At 39.7% G+C, this 16,347-nt stretch overlaps 4 protein-coding genes and 3 non-coding genes across 7 annotated transcripts; 4 read left to right on the forward strand and 3 right to left on the reverse strand.

Annotated features, from left to right (window-relative positions):
- Nucleotides 1-1,385: 1,385 nt before the first annotated feature.
- Nucleotides 1,386-4,624, forward strand: LOC145237193 (uncharacterized). The gene is made up of 8 exons (XM_080099963.1): nucleotides 1,386-1,466; nucleotides 1,896-2,019; nucleotides 2,688-2,853; nucleotides 2,923-3,033; nucleotides 3,406-3,498; nucleotides 3,598-3,712; nucleotides 3,777-3,857; nucleotides 4,187-4,624. Exons 1-8 carry the CDS (start codon nucleotides 1,421-1,423, stop codon nucleotides 4,453-4,455), a joined length of 1,005 nt encoding a protein of 334 aa, XP_079956089.1. The 5' UTR covers nucleotides 1,386-1,420; the 3' UTR covers nucleotides 4,456-4,624.
- Trnal-uaa (transfer RNA leucine (anticodon UAA)) lies at nucleotides 2,295-2,377 on the reverse strand. Its single transcript has one exon. It is a non-coding gene; the product is annotated as a tRNA-Leu (tRNA).
- Nucleotides 4,517-11,276, reverse strand: LOC145237195 (cation channel sperm-associated protein 3-like). Its single transcript, XM_080099965.1, has 9 exons — nucleotides 11,054-11,276; nucleotides 10,620-10,782; nucleotides 10,395-10,526; nucleotides 10,170-10,304; nucleotides 9,774-9,956; nucleotides 6,081-6,248; nucleotides 5,925-5,998; nucleotides 5,554-5,730; nucleotides 4,517-4,598 (listed from the first exon to the last, which is right to left on the reverse strand). Exons 1-9 carry the CDS (start codon nucleotides 11,251-11,253, stop codon nucleotides 4,517-4,519), a joined length of 1,314 nt encoding a protein of 437 aa, XP_079956091.1. The 5' UTR covers nucleotides 11,254-11,276.
- Nucleotides 4,680-4,752, forward strand: Trnav-aac (transfer RNA valine (anticodon AAC)). The gene has a single exon. It is a non-coding gene; the product is annotated as a tRNA-Val (tRNA).
- Trnav-cac (transfer RNA valine (anticodon CAC)) lies at nucleotides 5,750-5,822 on the reverse strand. The gene has a single exon. It is a non-coding gene; the product is annotated as a tRNA-Val (tRNA).
- Nucleotides 6,536-9,675, forward strand: LOC145237190 (mediator of RNA polymerase II transcription subunit 24-like). Its single transcript, XM_080099960.1, has one exon. The coding sequence runs from the start codon at nucleotides 6,608-6,610 to the stop codon at nucleotides 9,515-9,517; it is 2,910 nt and encodes a 969-aa protein (XP_079956086.1). The 5' UTR covers nucleotides 6,536-6,607; the 3' UTR covers nucleotides 9,518-9,675.
- On the forward strand, nucleotides 10,462-16,319 carry LOC145237192 (uncharacterized). The gene is made up of 12 exons (XM_080099962.1): nucleotides 10,462-10,537; nucleotides 11,684-11,819; nucleotides 12,091-12,220; nucleotides 12,901-13,050; nucleotides 13,564-13,686; nucleotides 14,134-14,255; nucleotides 14,316-14,442; nucleotides 14,875-15,009; nucleotides 15,222-15,328; nucleotides 15,545-15,665; nucleotides 15,740-15,822; nucleotides 15,888-16,319. The coding sequence occupies exons 2-12, from the start codon at nucleotides 11,718-11,720 to the stop codon at nucleotides 15,984-15,986; spliced, it is 1,299 nt and encodes a 432-aa protein (XP_079956088.1). The 5' UTR covers nucleotides 10,462-10,537; nucleotides 11,684-11,717; the 3' UTR covers nucleotides 15,987-16,319.
- The last annotated feature ends 28 nt before the right edge of the window (nucleotides 16,320-16,347 follow it).

Raw genomic sequence — 16,347 nt, forward strand, 5'->3', positions numbered from 1 at the left:
TATAGCACCAAGCTGTTGAGGGAAGCTGATTAGACCCATAGCGCTGCAAGTGGCCAAGCTTCGTCTGCGTCAAATCTTAAAAAAAAAAATAATAATAAAAAATTAACATAGTACTAGATCAAACAACTTGTTCTTGTTGGGGCACGTTTGTTCGGAAAATGTTGGTGTTACTAAATATAAGGCTATTTCTTGCTTTGGTGTTTCCCGAGTCAAGTCAAGTCCTAACTCCTCACGTTTGGTGAAATAGCAGAACTCGTCGCTTTTCATCGTAAACGTTCATGCTTTTTTTCCAACGTGTGTCAATTTGAATCTTACGGGGAAGGTGAATCAAGCAAACAAAGCTTTTCAAAAATCACAATATGTTTTGCAATGCTCTTGACCGAGAAAATATTATCTTGAACAAAGTTCTGCTACTGGTTAAATTGTAAACCGTTCACAGAATACTGTAGTCATACGGCCATTGTGTAAAGTATAATCAAAATATTTGGAGACACTCGCACATTGTACAAGCGTGATCGCCTGGGAAACGCAACGTCGCATCAAATCATCCAATCAACGTTAAACCGCCGCATGGTTACATTTCATTAACATAGATCAAAGAGTTGTGTGATATATACAGCGCAGCCATCCATAAGCAATTTGTTTTGATGAGCTTTTAAATTGACACGGGTGCTTCCGGCACAAAGACCACAGGTAACAACATATCTTGGCGTAGGGAGCGCCTGTGGTGCTTTCACGTGCAATTTGCCGTGACGCGGTCAACAAAGAAGCATATTCAGTTCGGCGGGAGACGGATTGACCTCCGCAAGCGACTTTCAAGCGCCTGCTGGCAGTTTAAAGACCCACGAATTGACTGCTGTTAAGTGAACAAACGTGTGCATGTGGCGCAAAAAGCAGAGAGTTTTCAAACAATTGAACTGAAAAACTTGCTTTACGAGCGCGCTGTTTAGACGCAATAGTTCTAACAAGCACTGTATAATCCAGTCACACAAAGACATATATTTTAATCAACTCGCCTTAACAAAAGAAAAGAGCACGGACAAAACGACTTTAAGTTAGTGGCCTTAGATTGAGTTTCTGGAGTTATCGGAGTTGAACTTGAGAAAGTTAGGATACGAGTTCGCTTTTGTACTTTTATTAAACTAAATCAAGTACCGGATAGGATTGTTAGCATAACAGTAAGCGCAGATTTGTTTTTTAGTAAACGTTTAAGTGCCATTAGTTGTTGAAAGTGCTAGCATAAACAGCACCGTGTTGTTTGAGCAAATACCGCTCCCTACTGCTAGTACACACTTGTCAATCTCTCAGAGGACTTGTTTGTCGTTGACTTGTTGCTGTGCTGCTCTATTTGCTGTTAATGTGTTTTTAAATGATTATTTTCAATGTAATGAGTGTTTACATTTCAGAATAGGCTATTAATATGTCGCAAAAAAGTGAAAAAACGCCGTTGGGAAACTTTGACGAAGGTTAGTGATCGAACGACTGATAGATTTTGAGAAAGTCTTTAGGAACGTTTAGGTTTTAACTGTATCATTTGTGGTTGTCGACATTTCCCGATCGCTTGCGAAATCGTTAGGCAATAACCTTTGCTTGGGGATCATCAGTGGAGAAGTTAAAATGTTTTTCTGTAGGGGAGTTTCAACATAGCCTAACCTATAAGCGTGTTTTGTCGAGCAGAGGTTAATATTTTTACTGTGTACTGTAATTACCAAACATCCTAACATGGAAATATATGCGTCTTTTTTAAGGGAGTGTCGAAATAGGCTATGCTCCAAACTGATTTCAGCCTTGGCCTATAGGCTACCAGTCCAACTTAAATTAATACGATTAATTGTGGGCTAATGCGTGCATGCACAAACATCACTATTTGCTTGCTAGATTGATTTACTTTTTAGTGCCAGCTGCAGGATACGTGGAAAAACACCGCGAAGTTGAAGAACATGGCGATCACCGCCGTCACACAGACGGTGTTTTGCATTTTCAAAACACGCCACGGGTTTACCCGTTTGCAAACAAAACGTATGTTGTCGTTTTTATCATAGGCTAGCAATCTAATCTAGTCATAACAGTGCAGTAGCCTAGATACAGTAGCACCTAACTTTATTAAAGACAAGGAGTTTGAATCGTATGGATTGTTCTGCTTTTGCAGCAAAAATGCATAAACTACCTTTCGGAGCTAAACGAATTTTACTTTACGACAAGCCTATATTTAATTTTAGGCCATCCAAACAAACAAATCAAAATTTTATGCCAAATTTGCAATGGTAAAGCATTGTAGACAAAAAAAAGAAAAGTACTGGGTGTGGGGTTCGAACCCACGCGGACATTCGTCCATTGGAACTTAAGTCCAACGCCTTAACCACTCGGCCAACCCAGTCGCGAGAGAAAATGGCGCGAGACAAGCACTACAACCGTGGATGCGCGAAATTCTACTTGTGTTGCAAACTGATGAACCAATGCGAGTGTGTATATTACCACATAAACGGTGAAAGATTTCAGACTTTTTAAAGTTTTCAGTCTGTTAGTATACACGACTGTTGTCTACATTTATTTACAACAGACAGCTTATACAAAAAACAAGTTTTTTTATTTGGTCATCGGTGTGCTGAATACAGCTTGCGGTTTATTCTTTCAATAGGTCCTATTTTCAATTTACCAAAAAAAGGGAACATAAGATTATTTTACAGTTCAAAAACAGCAGACAAAGAAAATGAGGCAAAAGAAGTGAGCATGTATGTTTCCGAGTTTGCCCCCAAACCCATGTCAGTCCGCAAGTTTAGACCAACTTCCATCCACAGAAGAAACAACCCACACCCGAATCAAGCTTTCCATGTTCGTCACATGTTTAATCAGGTATGATTTCCTGCATTTGTATGTAGTATTATAGAGCAGCACAATATAAACAATCTTTCTCTTTTGCAGGGAGTCCCTGTGGTAAAAACCAGAATGACCCTTGAGGAATTTAATCGCGAACCAGTCCGATCCCCATACGTATCAAACACACACAGGTCGTATCGAGAATATCAAAAGGCGGTAAGATTTGTTGCGAGTGCATGGCCTAATAACTCTCTATGCAGTGGGCAGATAGTGATGTCATACCTTAAGTCAGTGTAAGTCATGTTGTTCAAGGATCAGGTTTAGCGAAACACTCGATGTCGCCCAAGTTACACACATGATAAATTTTATATTGCAGAAACCGATTTTTGACATACAGGCTAGGCTATGCAGCCTATGCTGATTTTCGTGTAGGTAATTAAGAAACGATTTTGTTTATAACACCACATGTGCATAAATAAAGTTTTTGGGTGGTTGGCTCGAACCAATGTGTTCTTTAAGTACAAAGGCTTGTGTAAAACACTGGTTGTGCCTTCGCCATTGTTTGTAAAACGGCGCCTTTTTTAACAGGAAATCCAGAGATCAAAACCAGCCAGACAAGCTGAGGAGAGTGTTACGGGAATTGTTCCAGAATTAAACAAATTGGATCATGAACTCAGCGAGGTGGATTTGACATGACTGTATTTAAGCATATTACATCAAAGCAAAATTCAATTATGGCGTTTTCGTGTACGTAAACCAAACAGCACGACTTGTTTATAGACCCGTCTTTTTCCTGTTATTCCGCGAAACTCACGACTGACAGCCGACAAAGCAAGAGAGTTGACCAACTCTGTCATTAAGCCGCGCAAGAACAAATACCAACCGCATTTGTCAGGTAAGAACATAATGATTATGATTGTCGATGAGGCTGTGTTAAAATACTGCACCGTGTTGTATAGATGTTGGATCAAAGTCTGATCAAGTTTTTCCGTTTCTGCCTATCAAAGACCTTAACAGGCCAGCATTGAAACCGTTGTCAGGTATGTATTTTTCCAAACTGTCGTTGTGTCGTACACCGCCATATTTTACACTTTTGTAAGGCTTACATTGCGAATGTAGCCTAACTATAGTTTTATTTAGGTAAACGGTAGCTTTGGTAAGCTACAAACCAGTAATGCACCTAAGATTTACTCCTAAAGTTATGCAGGTTATTTAACGTAGACAGAACCTCAAACATTTTGGCCAAATGAGATTAAAAGAGACTTTATGAAAGCTCAAACAAATTGGCCCATACAAAAACTGCAGCCTGTGTAAAAACCGTTGCCTAATTGTTGGGTGGATAACACAAAAAAATACCTGATTTCTGCAGTGGACAACGATACATTAAAAGTGGCATCGTGGGATGGAGCACCTGCTGAAAGTGCTCGTACAACATCTCGTGTGTTTGGCCGAAAGCGAGGAGATCCGACTAAAGTAGAAGCGTCAGCACATGCAGTGGTTCCTGAATTGTCCCCACCAACGTCCAGAAGTCTCATGTTCAAAGAGTATGCCCAGTTTCCAAAATATGCACCACAAATGCTTCAGGACTACTACAGCGGTCGTACAAGAAAAGGAATTCCGCGACCTTACGTATTTTAAATCAAATTTGCACACAAAAAAGCGCGAAAATTTCTTCTTCTAATGGTTGTGAAAATGTCTTTTATTCTCCAAGTCGTTTGGATATTTCCTTGTTTAGTGTTTGTGTGAGAATGTTGGCCAGCTCGAAATGAAACATCTGTACCCTGAATAAAAAAAAACATGGTGAAAAAGGTTGCATGGACAGCGTGGGTATATAACACAACAAAGCGCTGCCTTCTTCATCGGTTTCCGTAGTGTAGTGGTTATCACGTTCGCCTAACACGCGAAAGGTCCCCGGTTCGAGCCCGGGCGGAAACATCCTTTTTCGTTTTTGTCATAATCTTAGCCAGGGGTGGGAAACCTTCTTGTTTGTGAAGGCCGCCAAACGGTTTATAAATAGTCGTTCAGGCCGCACAGACTATTTCTCAGGCCAAGGACAGTGGCATTCAAACATTTTGACTTACAGAATGGTTGATGTGCTATTGGACTAACGGTCCAAGCTAAATAAAATTCGTCACTACATTTCCACCCTCACTACAATATTCAGGATTTTATTAAACATAGAAAGTCGCTTGTTTATCAATATCAATCTAAGAGCAGCTTGTGACATCACAGACGAGTTTAAGACATTCGATTATGCGCAAACAATTGTTCTTTTGCAACACAAGTAAGATTGTAGAACCTTGGTCTCTTGGCAGTTCTACGGATATCGCTTTGTGTACCAGTACGCAAACATTTCAAAACCGCTGCCCTAGAACCAATCAAACAGTAATGTGGAATAAAGGTAAAACAAATACGTTTCTGTCTAGTTTTTAGCGCCTGGTGCAGTGTGGATTATCAACATCCTAAATTGTATTCTGTCATCGAAGGCCGCACTTAGTGCCCTAAAAGGCCGCAGGTTCCCCACCCCTGATCTTAGCAATCTTTTGCAGTGAAAGAATGAATTACATTTTACACAATCCAACAATATTTAACACCTAAATAAAACGCATTTTGCAATCTTACCTATTTGTTAACTGCCCACTTTGTTTAAGTTTAAAGTAAGTATCTTTTGTGCACAAAATTGTTTTTTATGTCACGTGAATATATCTTTCAAGTTCACAAACATAAAAGACTAACTTGGTTACGGCCGTATCCATGTGCTCCAGTGTCTCCATGTAAAGTTCAATCCAATCAAGATTTGTAACTAAATCTTCTTGAATAACGTAATCGTCGTTACGAAGGGATTGTTGAAAAGACTTCACCATCTCGTAAAAGTTTCCACAATCCTTTTCAATCTGTTTAGCCTGTAGTTTTCTAAAACAAAAGAAAAAAATGTTTCCGCCCGGGCTCGAACCGGGGACCTTTCGCGTGTGAGGCGAACGTGATAACCACTACACTACGAAAACACACGGATGATGTGCCTCAAAGCGCTATTAAGTTGAACGCTGTATTTCTAAAGAAACAGCAATTTGTATTTTAATCTATTTGCGCTAATACAATATGCGTACCGTACATCCTCATGCTGCCGATGCAAAATACTTTCCTTTTTCCTTGCCAAGGTGGCTTCTTTTTCTGCAATTACCTGAATGACAAACGACGTTACGAAAACAGCAATCTACGTATCTGTCCAAAAACGTACACATTAAATGCAAAGATGCGAGAACCTGTTCATGATATGTTTCGTTGGCTTCTTGAATGTTCATGATGTTGACACCAATAAAAATGTTGAAAATTAGAAAGTGACCGGCAACAATAAATAGAATCGTATAAATTCGAGAATTTAAAGTCGTGCGTTCGTCCATTTCGATTTGTGCGTCGAACCAACCATCCACCTTAAACATATTTTGTACTGTAAGATCATTTTCTATCAACACGCAACCGCATGAAACCATGAAACTGATTGAAAATGAATTTATCGATCACAAATTAGTTGTTTCATGTTATAGGGGAAGTCCCAGTTGAACAGGAAAATGTCGTGTTTGTAAATGTAAATTGTGATTTGTGAAGTTGTGTAAATGCATAGTGCATTAATTGCGGCTTGGCACGTTTGTTTATGTTTGCTTAAATAGAAGCAGTGCATGGTTATCATTGTGTTAACTTTGTAAATTTTAACAAAAACTTTTTCTATGTCAGATACAAGCACATCAAACAAAGTGGCATAGACATTTGTTCACAACGCTAGCCGCCAGAAATGATGTCAAGTATGCACCATGACTTGAAGCAGGTGATAATGACCTCATGGAAGGATAGGTGGACAGAAAAAAAGTGGTCTGCCCATATTCGAAAGTATCTGGTGCATTCATCAGATGTTTTTCATGTTGCTGATGCACTGGTTTCACAAGCATTTATTGGACCATCACCAAATAACTTACTTCTGGAATACATATGGCATGCTCTAAACACAGGACTACTGTCATACGGTTCAGTAATAACAGCCATTTCAAAACATGAAGAACTGCATAAGGTTGAAAGTACAAAAGGTGTGTACAAACTTTTGCAGGAATTGATTGATATTCTCAATGGTGGTCCTATTATTGAGGATGGTATGGACTTGTGCTGTTCATTACGAATGATTCTCCAATGGCTGTTAAGAAACATAGAGCAGTACCTTAAAGGGGTTCATGATGTGTATGTCAGTGTTGCTGAGGATTTGCTCAGATTGAATTGTTTCACCCTTGGACAGCTGACAACCAAACCTAGAACTTCAGCTTTACTGACAATTGCCAGATTTGAAGAAAGTGGGGTTTGGAGTCATATTGAAACTGACCTTGCAGTAATCAAAAACAGGGCTGGTCAGCATGCATTACATGCAGAAATTAGTGCATCATGTCACAATGTTTCACAGCTATCAAGGTGTTCTATTGTACCAAAGCCATCATACCCCCACAACAGAACAGCATCAATCTGTTTGCCTGTATCAAGTTTGTTGATGATAGAAGTTGAAACAGTTAAGCTCACTGACCATAATGGTATATCGCAACAGCTTGTTTTGTTGTCCCAAATACTTGGTCTTTCAACTGCCCAGCTGTTGTATCACAGCATACAAACATGCCTAATGTGCTATCTGGATGCTGTACAAAATCACACCAATTCTGATGCACATTGGTGTGCAATGCTCTTTTTGCGGATGCCAAAAATAATATCTAATATCAAATCTTCATTGATTGGCTCTGAATTTGATTCACCATCTGGTAATGCCAGCAAAAAGTCAGCACAGTTCGAATTACAAGTTTGTGAAGCTCTCAACAATTTATTGGTCATGGATAGCCTTCTTGATACTCTTGATCAATATGGAGAAGATCTGAATTGGATAAAAGTTTTGACAGAATACTTTGCAAGCAAGGGGATAATTTCTGAGACTTCTGCCTCTAAAATTCAACAGGCAAGAGAGGTTCAAAGGGAAAATATGGCACATGAACTCCATCATGAAAAGCCAACTAATCCTCTAATGATTGTCAAAGTTGCGAAGACAATGGAGCAGGTGATATCAATGCTTGGATCAGTTGAAGTCACCTCTGATCAGGAACGATTGCTTGGCAATTTGCAAAAACTTAGTGCTGCAGGTACATTTGATGTTTATGTAGCAGCTGCTTCAGCTTCTGACCAGCTATCAACTTTTGCTGGAAAACTAATTATGTGCAATGAGGCAGTGAAGGCCAATGCTGCTGAGACTACAAAAGCTGCTCAAATTCGAGCCATAATTTTTGATATTACATTTCTAATGCTGTGTCGAATGGTGAAGAAGTTTGACAAAAGAATTCTTCTGGATGCTTCTCATCAAAAAGCTATAGAATCCACATTTTTGTACCAATGGTTACAGGTTTGGTGTGTCCCTCACATAAATTATGTACAGACAAAAACTCCTGAGACGGATGCCAGTCGTGTTGAATTGTTGTTGCAAGCACTACGATCAGCAGGTGAATTTCGTTTGAGCCTCTCCAAGTGGCAGGATATGTGCATAAATTTACCACAGGCTTTGTTAGAGTTGATCCATGCTTTTCAAAAGGGATTTGTATCCCAAACAGATCTGACCCGTGCTGTTGTGTTGATACGAGATCACTGCCCATTATCTGTGTGCCTGGCATCAATCGCTGCTGTTGCCCGCAAAGCAAGGCTTGTTTATGTACGCACAGGATACGTTTATGCACTGCAGACCTTGGCAATGAAGTCTGAAGGACATCAACAGATGCAAACTCTGTATGACCAACGTTTCGTTTTCTACAGCGACATTGTTAAGCAATTGGCTGAAGATTTATTACCTGATCCCAACGCACAACCCAAAGTTCCACCAACCCGTACTTTGCAGAAAGCTTTTGAACAAACAGTACAAGACGGCTGGATTAATCACAACAGTCTGGAGATGTTTCAGGACAGTCTAAAGAAGCTTGGGGTAGTCGCGTTTATGAGACGGATCATTAGCTTGGTGCTTCAGGAGACGAGGATAGATTCAGTAACAATAGCGGTTGACATTGCTTTCGCATTCATGCAGCTCGATATGTTGTCAATGGTTGTGTACTTACTGAAACATGGTATTCCCCGCCACTTCATGTCAGAGCCGCATTTTCTTGCCCCGCCGATGGGCAAAGCTGTTGCCAAACTAACAGTGGCCGCGTTGGATATTGCGTTTAGCGACCTTGTGCTGCGGGAAAAGTCCCTGTTGGCTGCCCACACTATTAGTCCCTTTCTACACGAGATTTCACCTGACAAGACCAACGAGCACAACATGAGAGTGCGGCGCATGCTTAGCTGTTCCACTGAACACGACCTTTCTTCATCCGTCAATGTGTCAGGCATTCCACACGACCATCCCCTGATTACTGTGTTAGAGGGCTTTCTACAGTGCCTCTGGAAGGCGTACAAGGATCACCGTTGGGGTCCGATTGCTGACTTCGTCACCACATTTGTTAAAATAGTGCTTCATTCCACTCCACTTTTATCGCGAACTGTGAAACAGTGCATGCCAGCCGAAATGGTAAAAGATCTTAGCGCGGTGTTGGTAAAGGAAAGTTGTGAGCTCCTGTTTGCCGCATCAGACCTCGGAAATCCAGAAATCCGACGTGTGGCAGCTCAAGCTGTGTGTCAAACCGGTTCTTTAGAATAGCACAAAACTGAGATGGCTTGAAATGTATGCATGAACATGTTGAGGCTATTTTGTGCGGAGGGAGTTTGTTAAATGTTTAACGCCATGCTGCTATTATGTTCCATATCTAGTGTACCGTTTTGTTTATGTGGGCTTAAAAAGTTGAAACACTGCCTTTATATTGAATCGTATGACAGTTATAGGGTATGGCGTTGCGACTTGCTCTTGTCTGAATCCTAATTTAGTATGTGTTTAGCTGTGTACTTAAAATTCTTACGGTAACAAAGCTGAAAAGTGTTAGGAAAGCCGAACCGAGGTCTCCCCAATTTTCTTCATCTCCTCCAACGTAACCGAACATGTAGTAGCCGAAAATAGCAAAGAGAAACATAACAAAGAGAAGAATGAGCATCACGTTTATGAACGATTTCTTCATGGTATCAATTAATGCAGTAAGAAGCACCTGCAAGGCACATTTAAATGTTATAAATTAGCTTCAGACTAGCGGTGACCCGAAATTTAAAAATTAATCACGTATAATGCATTGAAAATAGACAAAATTATGAGCCATGTTAACAAAAACTAGTTTACAGTGTCACCGAAATAATAGGCCGCATGTTTTGAGCAAGAAGGTCCTCTTTTTTGGAAGGCCTGAGTTAACAAACTGACCATATACCTGCAAACCACGAACAAACGAGACAGCCCTCATTGCGCGAAGGGCCCTAGTTGCCTTTAACGTCCTGAGCATAGGCAAAGCACCAGTCCACGATGCTTCATCTGATGCTTCTTGAAAAAACTGGTCTACAAAAACCTGTAAAAACAGTCAAATGTATACAGTGTTGAAAGTCATATTGCTATGCGTTTTTCAAGTATGAAGTTTATGAGAACCTAAAAGTCGAACCTGCATGAAGGAAATGAGAAGAATGAAGAAGTCGAATCGATTTGACCACGATTTCCAGTATTCAACCGGTTCTGCGTAGATTTTAACAAGAAACTCCACGGAGTATATCACCAGGAAGAATATGTCGGCCGCCTAAAGGTCAGGTAAGAATCAAACTGATAACCTTTAACGAATCTACATCTACAGTTAATTCGAAGGCGTAAAATTGAAAAAGTTGTTTCTTACTGGATAATAGGGCCGCATCGCTGGGTAATAATCATTCACATCAAGCATCATAAGAATGGAGTTGGCGAAAATTGCCAGCATGATAAAACCATTGAAGATGCCACTTTCGCTTATGACTTGAGCGTATTCGTGAATTACTTTGTCTTTCCTCCATGCTTCACATCTGTATGACAACCGTAGTGTTTTATTAATGTTGGATTTGATTCGAGTAAAACCGAAAATCTATTAAGTCTAATCTATTAAGTGAAACACAGTAGGAATGTTTATGTGTCCCTGGCATTGGTTGCTGGCACTAGAGCTTTTACGCCAACTTTCGCCTTTAGGCAAAGAAATATACAATTCTAAATACTGTTTACAACTGATTGACATATTTTTTAGGATTTTTTTTGAAATTTAGCAATCTACCAATTTCATTTTTCACAGAAGTATGTTACCCTTGATTTTTTTCCCATTCGTTAGTTTCGCTGTCGCAGTCATCAAAGTCTTGATAGAGAGGGTAGTCGTAGCTGGCACGTTGCCCTTCCTCTTGGGAAATAACAACTCCTCTTCGCTTGTTTGTCTTCATGCTAGCTGATGGGTTTACACACACATCTTGAGATGTTGTTCCACAGTTTGCCAACCCTCCCTTAAACATAAGTTATGACGTAACATGGCACTGTTACGTCACAGACATCAAAACAAAGTGCTCACTGGTCATGTCTGGCAAAACCTGGTTCACAATTATGTTTTTGTATGGTATTAATGTGGAAGTTAATTAAAATTTTAAACATGAATATAACTTGAAGCCGAAGTTTTCACTCCAAATAGACGTTGATAGCATAGCAATTGCGTTCGTACATGTGACATTTAAACACAACGTTGATAAAGAAGGCATAAGATAGGTCATGGTGGCTTGCTTGCGCCAACTGAATTTCACGCATGGCAAAACATCAAAGAACCAGCCCTCTATTTACTACCGCAGGCACAGCGCAACACTCGACCTTTTGGGTCATTTGCGATGCAGTTGGCTTACATACCACACAGGGTTTTGGTACAGCATTAGACACATAGTTTTGATTTTGCAGTGTGATTTGGATTGCTGGAATTCTTCAGTACAGCATGGATACAGCAAGAATTTTCTCGTGTATCGTTTTGTTGCTGATGCTAAGCGTGTTGTCAATGGGAAAGTTGAAAAAGCGTGAGAAACGACAATCCGAAGAGGTAAGTCACATGAATTTTATGCTTTTTTGCAGTGTTTCAAAATAATTTTTGAAATACATTGCTTCAACGATCTTGATTCGGTCGTCTTTGCAGTTATTGTTTTCAATCCAATTAAGTTTCTTGTTTATCTGCAACCAGCGGTGGTAAGCGATTTAAGGTTGTTTGAAACACATAAATAAATGGAAACTAAACTTAACTAGCTGCATAATAAAAGGGACATACTAAAGTCGCCACCCATAATATAATAAAATGCCTTCCCCTCCTAACATAGGTGACTTGTTTGTTTCTCGGAGAAACTCATTTGGTAAATGAACGGTGGCGATATGGAAACGGCACCAAATACTTCCAGTGCGTTTGTACCAGTTCCGGAATACCACGATGCGATTGGTTTACCACATCAGGTAAGAGCAGCCTCACTAATAGCTCAAATTCGTTTACTTTTACCGTTGGTGTCGCCCGTGTTTTAAGCCGCCTAGATCAGTGGTTCCCAACCTATGGGTCGCGACCCAAAGTTGGGTCGCCTGAACATTCTGTTGGGTCGCTTGTTTTAGTGACAATTACAGCATCTACTTTTTGACACCTCGTAGCGTTACTTTTATATTACCCAAGGGCTTTAAATTGTTGCCCAATAACAACTTCACCACAACTTGTCGTGATAATGGTTAAAACTGTTTGTGACGTCATAAAGTGATGTGTTAGCTCACAGAAGAGCGTTGTTTGATATAATCCCTCGTTAGCTAATAATGCCTCGTTAGCTCCAAGTTCGGAATAAATGGAAATGTTTGGTCGTAAAAAAAAACAGCGTTTGTTCGTTATAAGGTTACTGATTTGCTAAACTGGCATAGTAATTTTCAAAAAGCTTTTCCAACTTACAGACAAAAATACAACTAAAATAGCATGTCCATGGGTCGCGAGAAACCACAAAACTAAATTTTGGTAAATATTTGGGTCACGTTAAAAAAAGGTTGGGAACCACTGGCCTAGATAACGAGTGTTAAGCAACAACCTGAAAACATGAGCGACTTCACAGAAACTTAAAAATGACGGGTACTTTTTTGCATGAAGTAAAGTTTTTTTGTAGTTGTTCGACGACGTTGCTACGATCGCGCATTTAGAAGATACAGAACGACTGATGACCGATGGGAACGGCTTGTACGAGGGAAAACTCTTGACTGTGTGTGTGAACAAAGAGCTGGGTCTCGAAGAATGCAGATATCATGCTCGGGAGAAAGTGAGTGACATTTTTTTCGTTTTTTATCACCACGATTGATGTTATTTGTATTAAAGCTAGGAATGTATTAAACAAACATGTCGGTAATTTAAAAAATATAAACTAGTGATTCTCAAACGGTGTGCCGTGGCATATTAATGCTCTGCGAGAGATTGCCACCAAGCATGCCGCGAAATATTCGTTATTTAAAAGTGCAGACATTACCTGGTGTTTTATGCGTTAATGACCAAAATCTGCATGACAACATTTAGAATCTAATTTGTCATAAAAAACAATCTCACCCACCACAATAAAATTGTAAATTAATTTTTGTTACGTTGGCAAAGTGAGCCAACCAAAATTAGTTTGGTAGTGCTTTGCATGCCTGAAAAATTCGAGAACCACTTATATCAACAATAACCATACAACGGTGAGTTAGGAACTCAGCACATACCTTACATAAAAAATGCGCTACTGTTTTTTTGCTTGTGGCCTGCTTTTCCGTACTTATGCAGCTTCTTAGTTTCTTTGTAGATCGTTGCCACAGCGGCGGTCAATCGTATCGCACTGGTGACGACTGGCAAACCAGTGACATCACCGGGTTAGTGATGGACTGCCAGTGCTTGGGATCCGAAAGAGTTTCCTGTCGAGCTTCAGGTGAGACTTTACATACATAGCTGCAGACAATGTTGTGTAATGCTGGGGCTCTAATCTTATTGACCGAAGCAGAGACATATTTTAGTGAGTCCGTTACAAGGGATTTTATGTCACACATTCTTAAAATTAAATCAAACAGAGAACGTGTTCCAATGTAAAGAACGTATAGCATAGTAGTCGAAAACCTATTTTAGCGCTGCGAGCCGGTTCTAAGCAGACAGTATTTTCTGGACCGACTCTCAATTAAACAAAAACAACAATTATTCGATGAAAACAAATTTATAACTATTCACCAGTTACTATGACGCTGATTTGAAGTGCATGGCTTTTTGTCGTAGGCTACTGTCATTATGCCTTTTTTTGACTTTCTTAACCAGAACTCAGTATGCTCGCTTGCCTTAAACGTTACAAATATATTTTACATTAAAATGTCGGTATGTTTTACAGTTACCACTGACGTTCCGCGCCCAGAAGTAAACGCGCAGTGGGTAGAAGATCACATTGTTTATGGTCAGAGGGTGCTAAGGCCAAAGCTCGCCACTTTGCAAGCCTGCGACACTGGATCGAGAGTAAGCAAAGTCGAGTAAGGTCGGTGAAAATGATCTAAATCTTGTTGGTCGAATTTGAAGGTGGTAAGCAGTGGATACACTTGGAATAGAACCTCAGAAGTTCTTACTAGTACTTTCGTTGTCGAACGATGTATTTGTCAGGATGCTCTTATATCGTGCTCCCCTTACACCGTTTCACGTCGCCCAGGTACAACATTTTAATCTAATGTTTTTATTTGCTATTTTGATACAGCTAATTTGTCTAAAATTTTAGGAATAAATTCGATAAATGCGTTTATTCTTTTATTGAAATTTTAATATTGCAGAGCCGAAACGGTCCCCCAAATTTCTCCAGCGGTTTCCCAAAATAATTCGTTTAAGCAAATATGGCTATTTTTTGGTATTTAAATGAAACACTTGCGGTCTCTTAAAACTACTTAGCGGTCACCCAAACCAAACCTTAAAAAAACCTGAACACAAGTGTTTTTGTTCTTAGTGCTGGTCAACCATTTAAAGAAAATTATATTTGTTGTTATTTTTTAGAATAAAACTGAAGAAAACTTTATGTTTTGTTGCTTCGCACTCTATGCTAAAGTCGTGTCGTTTGATTTACTATATGTGAAATGCGTTTTGACTACAGAACCGCATTGCGTAACGGAAGATGGCCAAGTTCGGCTTGTGGGAGAAGTTTGGACAAAAACTCATCACTCGCACGAAAACCTTAGTTGGCGCTGTTCCTGTCGGGCACACGGCGACAAAGAATGCAGAGATATTGGTGAGTAACTGTATTCAACACCTTCATAAGTTAAAGATTGCCACCCTTTTTCCCGAAAACTCTGATTACAGTAAAACTCGGTTAACCCACATCCGTTTGGACCAAAAAAATGTATCTGGATAAGGCAAAGATCCTGATTTACCGATTTCTAAAAGATGTTTTTTGAACGTGGTAAATGCCCTTCGTTATTAATGAATGTATGTTTCTGGTAGGTTACTGTGAGGATCCTCATCCTCCACCCAATGGGGGTTTGGTTTGTGTTGTTGCTGGAAAATCAAGCCCTAAACAGTCAACATACTGCAAACCCATGTGTGCCCAGGTATGAACATTTCAAACTGCATGGTATTGGTAAATTCTCATAACTATTCATAAATTTAGACATCTGGTAGAAAAAAGTCAAATAATTTATTCTATAACCACATTTGGCTGGCTATTTACTATCTCAAGTAATTTTCCACCAGACCAGGACTTGAGTTGTTTTGAGATGTATTTGCTCGAATTGTCAGTAAAGTTTATTTTTTGGTGTAAATTTTAGGGATTCGATTTTGTCAACACCCAGCGCATTTATCGGATATGGGAAGTTTGTAATCACGTGACAACGCACAGGTGGTCTGGCGGCTACGCTGAAGATTCCTTACTTATCGGAAAATGCCAAAGTAAGTGAAATTTATTTGGGTATGGTGACCTGCGATATAAGTCTTGCCTAATATCAAACATATCTTACTTACAGGAACATCCCGAGAACGCGGAAGACGGTCTTTGTATTTGCCCACTGCTGATTGCTTGCGATTGTCACGGTATCAAATACAAGAGGTAAGCTTAACAATAATAATCTTAAGGCAGAACAATGGGATTTTTACCTTGGTTTTTATTTGCAGATAAAGCAGGAGTTTATTCAACTACTTCATGCTAATGGCTTGTGTGGAAACAAGTGCCAAGCAAAGTTCTTTCGTTGCGGCGATCGTACCTCTGAATAACAGCAATTGTCGCAGAAGCAGAAAACCTATATGTACAGAGTGACATTATAATGTGACGTTTATGAGCTTGAGTGAATACAGGTGCAAATTGTTGCCGCTACACCAACGGCCTTGGAGAAAGCTTTCGACCAAAGAAATAACAATGGCAATGTTCCAAACGAATTATGTGCAGCTATGCTAAACTATAAGTTTTTGTGTTCTTTTATTTGTAAATTTTGGTATATGTTTTACCGTAGATAACTATGGTTTTACTTTGCTGCATGTCGTACGTTGATCGTGTTAAATTTAACTGTTATGGATTGTACTTACCAGCAAATAAAAAATAATACTCAACCAGTTTTGATTGTTACGCATCAGTGGA

The sequence above is a fragment of the Phallusia mammillata genome, chromosome 7 (assembly GCF_965637545.1).
Source record: "Phallusia mammillata chromosome 7, kaPhaMamm4.hap1.1, whole genome shotgun sequence".
Classification (NCBI taxonomy): Eukaryota; Metazoa; Chordata; class Ascidiacea; order Phlebobranchia; family Ascidiidae; genus Phallusia; species Phallusia mammillata.

Coding starts and splice junctions, on each gene's coding strand:
- LOC145237192 (XM_080099962.1), top strand. CDS start 11,718: ATGGATACAGCAAGAATTTTCTCGTGTATCGTTTTGTTGCTGATGCTA. Junction 13,687..14,133: donor AGTTTCCTGTCGAGCTTCAG/GTGAGACTTTAC, acceptor TATGTTTTACAG/TTACCACTGACGTTCCGCGC. Junction 14,256..14,315: donor CCTGCGACACTGGATCGAGA/GTAAGCAAAGTC, acceptor TCGAATTTGAAG/GTGGTAAGCAGTGGATACAC.
- LOC145237190 (XM_080099960.1), top strand. CDS start 6,608: ATGATGTCAAGTATGCACCATGACTTGAAGCAGGTGATAATGACCTCA.
- LOC145237195 (XM_080099965.1), bottom strand. CDS start 11,253: ATGTTTAAGGGAGGGTTGGCAAACTGTGGAACAACATCTCAAGATGTG. Junction 10,783..11,053: donor GAATGGGAAAAAAATCAAGG/GTAACATACTTC, acceptor GTTGTCATACAG/ATGTGAAGCATGGAGGAAAG. Junction 4,599..5,553: donor ATGGATACGGCCGTAACCAA/GTTAGTCTTTTA, acceptor TTTTTTATTCAG/GGTACAGATGTTTCATTTCG.
- LOC145237193 (XM_080099963.1), top strand. CDS start 1,421: ATGTCGCAAAAAAGTGAAAAAACGCCGTTGGGAAACTTTGACGAAG. Junction 3,034..3,405: donor ATCGAGAATATCAAAAGGCG/GTAAGATTTGTT, acceptor CTTTTTTAACAG/GAAATCCAGAGATCAAAACC. Junction 3,858..4,186: donor AGCATTGAAACCGTTGTCAG/GTATGTATTTTT, acceptor TGATTTCTGCAG/TGGACAACGATACATTAAAA.